This window comes from Fukomys damarensis, unplaced genomic scaffold (genome assembly GCF_012274545.1).
Source record: "Fukomys damarensis isolate Sample0158 unplaced genomic scaffold, DMR_v1.0_HiC HiC_scaffold_34, whole genome shotgun sequence".
Classification (NCBI taxonomy): domain Eukaryota; kingdom Metazoa; phylum Chordata; class Mammalia; order Rodentia; family Bathyergidae; genus Fukomys; species Fukomys damarensis.
In genome coordinates this window covers 22,009,503-22,018,572 of record NW_022900946.1, presented here as the reverse complement: position 1 = coordinate 22,018,572, position 9,070 = coordinate 22,009,503, and the positions used below count along the sequence as shown (strand labels likewise).

Below are 9,070 nucleotides of genomic sequence, written 5' to 3'. Positions count from 1 at the left end.
TGGGTCCCCGCGGGGCTCACCTGCCGTGGTCCAGTGCCCCCTCGCGTCGGTGTCCGCTCCTAGCCTCAACAACCGCACTCCTCAACCCTTCCGATCCCAGTCTGCGGGTCTCTGCGACCCGGAGTACGCCCCGTGTGCCGGGGCGGGCAGCTGCCGCGGAGGAACGGGACGGCCCTCTCCGCCCACCGGGCCTTCCTTCCCACGGCGGACGTGCTCTGGGACTCCGGGAGCGGATCCCGAGGTTGGGGGTGTGGGAAACGTGCGTGGAGTTGCAAGACCACTGGACCGGCGAAGGGAGCGGTCGGGGAGTCGCATGCGGGCAGCACTGTGCTCTCCGGGCCCAGGGCACCCATGGCTCGGCATTTGTGCCCCGGGTCATGCCTGAACTTCAGCGTACCCACCCCTCCGCAGGAATCCACCCACCGGGGACCTGCGGGCTGTCAGGTGCCCTCTGGGGCAGAAAGGGGAGGACAGGAGCCCAAAGTGAGACCTTTGAAGCTGGGAGAAAGAGGTGGGGCGGGGGTAGGGAGGCCCAGAGCCTCCTTCCGGCATAGGTGGTGAGAGGAGCAGCGACCGTGCCCCTGCAGGGCTTCCCCATAAAGCTGACATTTCCAAAGAAGTGTGCTGGGGCAGGAGGTGGTCTTGCAGACCTGCTGAGCCCTGAGGAGGCTGTGCAGTGCTGACTTCCCTGCTCCTGCCCTGGGCCAGCCCCCACCCAGGCTGCCTTAAGGACAGAGGGGTGAGGGAACCAAAGCAGAGCTGCCTCCAGCCCACTTTTCTCAAAGGCAGAAGCAGAGCTCAGAAGACTCATCCTGGGGTGGCTGACACGCTGTTGGCTCCACCCAGCATAGGAGGAGCACCAGGTGTCCACAGCCTCCAGGTGAGTGGGCCCAGGAGTGCCCTGAGCATCTCTCTCAGCTGCTACTGACCTTTGCCAGGACTGGCCCGGCCTGGGAGGGGTCTTGAGGTGCCCGGCTTCTGGCCACCAGCCAGGGGGGATTCTGGTGCTGAGGTCCGCTTCTGTCCCCAGGCTCCTGTGAAGTATGCCCCTACACACACCTTCTTCTCCCCCGTGGTCCAGGGAGATGCGTTTCCTGATGCTCGGAGGAGATGCGGGCTGTTCAGGACAGACTGTGAGAGCTATGACAGCTCCGGGCATTCTGCACAGCATGCTTGCACGCTTTGGCTCCTTTCATCTCTTCAGCAACTTCAGTCTGTAGGACTTCATGACACCGAAGCCGGGGCCTGGAAGCTTGGTAGCTTCCCTGAGATCACAGGCTAGTGTGGACAGAAAGCTGGAGTGGGCGTGGGCGTGGGCCTGCCCAGTGCCCTGCTGGGAGGCTCCCGAGCAGGTCCTTTCCTGGAGCGGCTGTCTGGGGCCCAAGGCCCATTTTGGCTCCTTTCTCACTTCTCTCCCCCACAGTTGAATGGTCCCCAGGGCAATTTTCCCATGAGCGTGTAATTTTTGTAACAAAGATTGCTGCTTCCAAATAATGGCTCCTGCAGAATTATAAGAGGCAGGCAGAGTGCAATGGGCCTATTTTGTTCTTTCCTGCTCTGAAGTGTACCTGGGGAGTTGGAGTGTTTATAGAGACAGCAGAGCAGTGACCCGGCCACCTTCAGAGCCCCTCTCAGGGTCTGGGTGGCCTCAGGAATGCTGAGCAGCTGAGAGCTCCCATAAAAGATGGGAATTTGTTTGATTTAAGATCAAATATGCATTCAGGAGCTGCTGCTCAGAAAGCCCAGGGCTTGTGCTAGCCAGGATCTGAGCCCCACCGGCCCTCTGCCCTCCTGGGGATAGACAGCTCCCCTTTAGGGGCTCCTCCATTGTCTCTACCCAGTCCCCATTGGGTCCCACAGGGCTTGGGCCAGAGGTCCCTCCTTGGTATTTTGGGGAGGGGTGACCTGCAGGCCTCTGCAACTGGCTTGTGCATCCTGGTCTCCTAGATTCTTACATGCCCGCCACATCCCCAGACCACACCCCTGCTAGAATCCATGCTACAGAGGCTTCCCACAGAAACAGGCTTCCCTTCTGAGGCCAACGTCCAGTGTCAAGGCTCCTAGGAAAGGTTCGCTCCAGGCCAGGTACAGACATGGGCCCCCACTGACCTGGCCTCTCCCCCAACCCAGAGTTACTCTTCAGACCAGAGGTTTGCCCGAAGGACTCCTGGGCAAAATCATAAAATGCAGTCATTCCAGTCTGGTACTTCCCCTTTTTATTAAATAGGATTTTGTCACACGCTTCACAGAGGATCACAGCACACCGGTCAGTACACTTGGCACTCGGGCACAAATCCAGCAAAACAGAGAGTGTGCTTTCCTTTCCTCAAGTAGGACTCCAGGGTGATGCTTGTCTCTCAGGCTGGCGCCAACCCTTCACCTCTTTGGTTTTTCATCAGGATGTCCCCTTTTTCCTGAAGCCTGGCAGCTGTGATAGTGCTGCTTTCCCCTGACTCTATTCTGCTCAGGATAGGACTCAGTGGTGCCTCAGGGGCCCCACCCCTCTGGCCCTGCTTCTCCTCCCTGACCACGTGCTGTGTTCGCTTCGCCTTCTTCTAGTTCTCTTCAGTATTCTCCAGGCTGGAGTCAGTCTTGACTTTTGTGGGTTTATGTTTTGTTTTGTTGTTATTAGTTTGTTTGAATGACTATTTTTTTGTGTGCCCCAAATCTGTGAATTTTAGAAACAGATGCCTGTTACTTTTCCTTTGTAAAAGGCCAAATTATCTCATATTTCATCCATGCCTTTCTTGAGGGTCCTGAATACATCAGAGTATGTTCTAAGCTTATCAGTTAAGTCACAGTAGCTGTTCTGGGTTCTCCCGGCCTTTTTCCCTGTCTTCTAGATCTTGGCTGCCTCCACTCAGCACCCTGGTGTTCCCGGGATGAGTTCCCCAGAAGCCATGGGCATCCTCTGTCTGCACTGGTCACCATGGGTCAGTGAACAAGTCCAGAGCTCCGGGGTAGCACGGTGTAGTGGCCTTGGCTCAGACCAGAGGACTCCCGTCCCTGCATGGACCTGTCCCTTGTCTGGGTTCTTCGTGTGCTTGGATTCCTTGCTGTCTGCTTCAGTGGCATTCAGCAAGGTACCAGCCCTAGCCCTTCCCAGTGCCCTCTTCATCAGGGGAGAAGTTATTTTCTTTTTCATTGTTTTTCTGTTTTTGTTTTTCCCCTCGGTACCAGGGATTGAACTCAGCACCTTGTACTTGCAAGGCAGGCGTGTTGCCACTGAGCTAAATCCCTTCTTTATCGTTTTTAATGAAAGATTTCAAACGCACAGGGAAACACAAGATGCTGTAACAAGAGTGTTTATCTGTCACCTGATCCAACAGATGCCAGCATCCTCTTTACCTGTCTCAGTGTCTGTCCCCAAAGCCCCCATGCCGGCCCCACTGCCTTCGGGTTAGGCTGCTTGTTGTAAAGCCCCCAGGCCAAGCCTCTGCCCTGTGGGTTTCCTTGGCTGTCACTGTTCTGTGCATCTTGTGTTCATTTGTTCATGGCTACTGTGCTGTACAAGACAGTAAGCATTCGCCTCGTTCCTTGTTATGTCACTGCCTGGGGCAAAAGAAATCATTGCTGGGGAGGGAGTGAACCTCATCCTAGTCAGGCCGGCCTCGGAGGAGCTGCTGCCCCCATGTGTCCCTCAAGGCTGTGATAGCAACACCTTTCAGGTTGTTTCCCGAGTCATGACAGCCCTGTCTAGACAGGTTGACCAGCCACTGTTGGGCGCTGGACCTTTGGGGTGATCACTGCGGCGTGGACTCGGAACAGCTCTGCTTGGGGGTGGATATGCTCACAGGAAATGGTGTTCCCTGGGGCCTGGTGGGCCATGGCAGAGCCTCCTGTGGAAGGAAGGCCCAGGCCCCAAAGGAGCTGGAGGTCAGGCCATGTCCTGGGGGTGTCTACTGGCTGTGCGAGCTCTCTGCAGCCCTGTCTCTCCATAGGCCAGACGTGTGCTCTGGAGCCCTGGGAAGTAGAAACTGCTAGGCAGGGCTTGCACTCCTGCAGTGCTGTCTTGGGGGAGCCGTGGAGTACAGCTCACAGGGCAGCCACAGAGGTATCAGCAGATGTTGGTCTCAGTTCACCAGCCGCCTGCCCTGATGTCCCCACGGTGGCTGCTTCTTCCTCTCTGGGCTTCTTTTCCAAACAATTTGCTTAATGTGATTCCCGGCTGAGTTGAACATGACTAATCGTGTTTACCTACCGCCGTCGGGCAGGCGGAGCTGAGGATGGGCCCGGAGGAAGGAATGCCGGATGCGTCTAACTCACTGGTTCTCCCTTCTCTTACAGAGACACACACATGCAGGTGGCCTCCATGGAGCCTCTGTACCCTTCCTTCACACCCAGCTGGAACACCTCGGCTGCCAGCCCCGGAGACAGCCACAATGGGACTCCCGTAGGGGCAGCACCATCAGCAGGGGCCCGGGCCATCCTGGTGCCCTTGCTGTACCTGCTGGTGTGCACTGTGGGGCTGGGTGGCAATGGGCTGGTCATCTACGTGGTGCTGAGACACGCAAAGATGAAGACGGTCACCAACGTGTATATCCTCAACCTGGCCGTGGCGGATGTGCTGCTCATGCTGGGCCTGCCCTTCCTGGCCACACAGAACGCTGTGTCCTACTGGCCCTTCGGCCCCTTCCTGTGCCGTCTGGTCATGACGCTGGATGGCATCAACCAGTTCACTAGCATCTTCTGCCTGACCGTCATGAGCATCGACCGCTACCTGGCTGTGGTCCACCCGCTCCGCTCTGCCCGCTGGCGCCGCCCACGAGTGGCCAAGCTGACCAGCGCCGCTGTCTGGGCCTTCTCGCTGCTCATGTCCCTGCCACTGCTGGTCTTCTCGGACGTGCAGGAGGGCTGGGGCACCTGCAACCTCAGCTGGCCAGAGCCTGCAGGGCTGTGGAGTGCGGCCTTCATCACCTACACGTCTGTGTTGGGTTTCTTCGGGCCGCTGCTGGTCATCTGCCTCTGTTACCTGCTCATTGTAGTGAAAGTGAAGGCTGCAGGCATGCGCGCAGGGTCCTCGAGAGGCCGGCGATCCGAGCGCAGGGTAACCCGCATGGTGGTAGTTGTGGTGCTGGTCTTTGTGGGCTGCTGGCTGCCCTTCTTCATCGTCAACATTGTCAACCTGGCCTTCACGCTGCCGGAGGAGCCTGCCTCTGCTGGCCTCTACTTCTTCGTAGTGGTCCTGTCCTATGCCAACAGCTGTGCCAACCCGCTGCTTTACGGTTTCCTCTCTGACAACTTCCGCCAGAGCTTCCGCAAGGTTCTGTGCGTCCGTGGGAGCTACGGGATGGAGGACGCTGACGCCACGGAACCACGGCCGGACAAGAGTGGCCGGCTGCAGGAGGTCACGCTGCCTCCTACACGCAGCTGCCAGACAAACGGGCACATGCAGACCAGCCGGCTATGAGAGCTGCCTGGGTCTTTCAGGGACCGCCCAGTGCTATCTTCCTGGTGGGAGGGTGTGCTGAGGCGCCTATCCCTGGGCTGCACCTCAGGAACTCTTTAGCAGCGGCATAAAGAAAGGAGCTGCCTGGGGCACAGCCATGGGTGGAATCCTGCAGTGAGCCTGTCATTCCACCAGCCCCTCTCTCTATGTGGACTGGTTCTGGAGCCTTGGGGGAGTCAGCTATGTCCCCAGAAGTGTCTGGCATCTTCTGCTCCTGTCCTAGCCTAGCCTATCTCAGCCTGCAGGCCGTGGGAGCCAGCAGAGGTACACTTCCTGACCATCGGTATGAGGCCTTGCTGCATGTGCCCTTCGTCATGGGAGCTCTGTGTCACCTGGTCAGGCGCCAAGTGCTACTCTTGAGAAATGAAAGACTCGAATGCACTCTGCTCTGGCCTCCATTCCCTGGAGATCCCAGGGGCCAGGCAACAGCCCCAGGTCCTCACTGGCCCTGAGACTATGTGGACATTGGGGCAGCAGGTGCAGCACCGGTATTCCCTGTGGTTCCCAGAGGGAACACTGTCTTTAGGGCCCTACCCTCCTGTCCACGTGGCCCGGCGGTGGGAACTGTGGACAGGGCAGGCATGGAGATGGCCAACCTGGGGATGAGTTCTGTCCAGGTGCCAGCAAGGCAAGCTGGGGTTAAGAGCCCTGCTGGAGGTCAATGTTTGAAGGCTGTGAGGACCCTGCTGGGTCAGTCAGGAGCTCTGGCCTGGAGAAGGAGCAGGACAAGCAGACAGGTGGGGGTTGGGAGAGCTCTGCCTTCCAGCATAAATAGCAGCCTGGGAGGAAGGTACTGTGTGGATGGATGCAATGCCAGCAGGTATGGGCCCTGAGAATCCACCCCCCGGGACTGTTCTTAGCCCAGGACAACTTCTCTCCTACCAAGGCCAGGAGTGAATCCCTGTGCCACCACCTTGCTGGGCCCCCAGGATACCTTGACTTCTGTCTGTGGCTGGAAAGAGGAATCGGCTCCACAGTCCTCTGCTCTGGGACAGCCCTACCTGACACTGCCCAGCCCCGCTCCCCCACCCCAGGAAGATGCAGGGGACAGGGCAGGGTAAAGCCAAGCCAGTGCTGCTGAGTCTCCAGTGTGACACCCAGACGGCCGATCCTGGAACATGTTCTGCGAACCAAAGGCGCTTGTGTTTGACAACCTGCTCCCTGAATAAATTAGAGAATAAATGTTTGATTCTTTCCCAAAGCAAATATTGTCCCTATAACTGAGCAAAGTCGGCACAAACCAGAGCATTTTGTAGGTATAAGGCTGCCCTGGCCCCAGCAAGCTAAACCCTGACAAAGTAGGTGGTGTAGGGGTAGACAGACCCAGCTGTAAGTGGGGAGCAGGGCGGCTAAACAGTGAGGCAGGTGTTTTAAACAGAGTTCTCTAAAAGGTGGTGTTGTCAGGGTTCTGACTGGGTCCGGCCCTGCTTGGTTTCCTGGGCTCAGCAGCAGCTCCAGAGAAGGGATGAGGGTCTTCGTGTGGGTTGCCAGAACTCTGTGCCCAAGTCACCGGTTAGCTGGAAACAAAACCCACCTCTACACACTGGGGCCGGCATCCCAAGGAGGGAAGTGCCCAGGGAGGAATCCAAGGCTTGTCATCCTCCCCGGGACTTGGATGCAAAGAGCATCTGCTCCGAATAAGTAACAGCAGCAAGCAGATGGCTTAGAGATCTCTGCTCAGATCACCTTCTCCTGACTGATTTGACATCGAGCCCCCCGCCCCAGGTTCCACCAGCCTGAGGCCACGGCGTATAGCTGTCCGAAGTATCTTCTGTGGGGGACACGGAGTGGAGACTGAGGTTGCCCACACAGTGACTGACATCAGCCGAAATATGCTTCTCAGTGGACCTTGGTCCTTCTGGGAGCTCTCTGCACCCTGGGCACCCTGCCCCCTACCTTGTCCAGGCGGAAGCCCTGCAGTATCAGCCCGATGCAGGGACTTGTTTCCTTTTGCCCCACGCACTAGTCTCAAGCCCCACAAAGCCAGTGTGGACCCCAAGCTGCCCGTAATTCCTTTGCTGGCCTCTGCTTGTGGCCTCACTCTGGTCCGTTGCACACCATTCCCTTCCTGTCCTCCCTTCTGGTTTCTGCCATGTTGGCCCCCGGGGGTCAGTAAGCTCCCATTGGTGCCCCCAAGAGTAGAGCCCCGATCACCTCTTCCTACCTGTGGCTCCTGGGCCCAGCAGACCCCTGGGATGTGTGTCCCCCTGGAAAGTGCACCTGCGGTACCCACACAGGGTTGGTTGTGGATCCCTGAGCTGAGCCGGAAGCACGTTCTAGGCGGAGCAGACAGTGTGGGTGAAGGCTCAAGCCAAGGAGTGCATTGTGTGGGCTCTGCCCTGGTGATGTGGGGAGGGGACTAGGGATAGAGAGGAGTAGCCAGTCCCCGTCCCTGTCCCCCGGGGCTCTGCTGCAGGTTGTGGGAGGAGAGGAGAAATTGGAAGAGGGAGAGGCTGGATGCCAGAAGTTTCCTCCAGGACAGGCAAGCGGCCTGGCCCTGGGCGGGGTGTGGAGGACCAATGGTACTGAAGAGCCAGAGTCATTGTCACTGGTGTGATAGGGGAAGCAGCCCAGGCTGGCTCCTGGCTGGGGCACATAAGAGGACAAGACCACAGGTCCGGTGGTGGAGGCCAAGGAGCCTGCGGGATATTCTGAGGGGTTCTATGCATCCCATAGGTCCTGGGACCGGGTGTGGCCAATGTGGATAGCTAGGGGACGCATGGTAGGGGACAAGGATCTGGACACCCCATGGGCACCTGTATCAAAGACGAACAGGGCTGTCCAGGGGCAGTACGGGCTCTGGAAAGCCGTGGGGGGGTCCTAGTGTGCTCTCGAACCTGTCACAGGTCTCAGGGTTCCCACAGTCACAACCACTGGGGCTGAGGGGCTGTAGGGGATGAGAGCCTCAGGGAACCTGCAGGGGCCACAGGCCAGCCACTCCGCTGTGTGTAGGCGTGGGGAGGGGAGAGCAGTGACCGCTTTATGGGCTCTCTGTCCGCATCGATGGGTTTTATTGGGCTCTGGGCTCCAGCGACTCCCAGGGTGACCTTGCTCAGGAAATCCGGCCTGTAGGCAGGGACAGAGACGGGACAGGAGGTATCTGTTTGCCCGGTAGGGCGGGGTACGGACCGGGAAAGGAGGGTGATGGCCAAGCGGCCGCCACAGGTGTGTGGGTGGGGGGTATTCTCCCCACAGTGATGTAAACCAAGGCTCATGGGGCGCGGGGCGGGGCAAACAAGGCTGCGCTGAGGGCCTCAGTGGCAGTGACTCCTCCCAGGAGCAATACCGAAGTCCCTGGCAGGTTCCCGAGGAAGGTCCTCCCTCCTTCCGGTGTTCTGGGGAGAAACGGGGGAAGGGGGGCGCTAGTAGGCATTGGGCAAAGATGATGGGGTGCTGATGAGGGGGACGCCCTTGCCTCTCACCAGATTGGGCCCCAAGAATGGGAGTCAAGGGAGACTGTGGGTTCCCAGGTCCTGGAATCGGCACATCTCTTCACTCCCCTGTGTCCTCACCTCCCATGTTTCTTAGGCTCTGTCCCCTGTCACAGGAACAGGTGCCACTAAACTAAGCAGTCGGAGGAATACCTAGTAAAAGGCCACTTGGTGCTCTGGATCAGTGCCC

The 9,070-nt window shown here is 58.3% G+C and overlaps 1 protein-coding gene across 1 annotated transcript; it reads left to right on the top strand.

Annotated features, from left to right (window-relative positions):
* Positions 1–798: 798 nt before the first annotated feature.
* Positions 799–6,619, top strand: Sstr5 (somatostatin receptor 5). The gene is made up of 2 exons (XM_010620543.1): positions 799–880; positions 4,288–6,619. The coding sequence occupies exon 2, from the start codon at positions 4,298–4,300 to the stop codon at positions 5,408–5,410; it is 1,113 nt and encodes a 370-aa protein (XP_010618845.1). The 5' UTR covers positions 799–880; positions 4,288–4,297; the 3' UTR covers positions 5,411–6,619.
* Positions 6,620–9,070: the final 2,451 nt, after the last annotated feature.

Excerpts from the sequence above, each read along its gene's own strand:
- Sstr5 (XM_010620543.1), top strand. The coding sequence starts at position 4,298 with ATGCAGGTGGCCTCCATGGAGCCTCTGTACCCTTCCTTCACACCCAGC.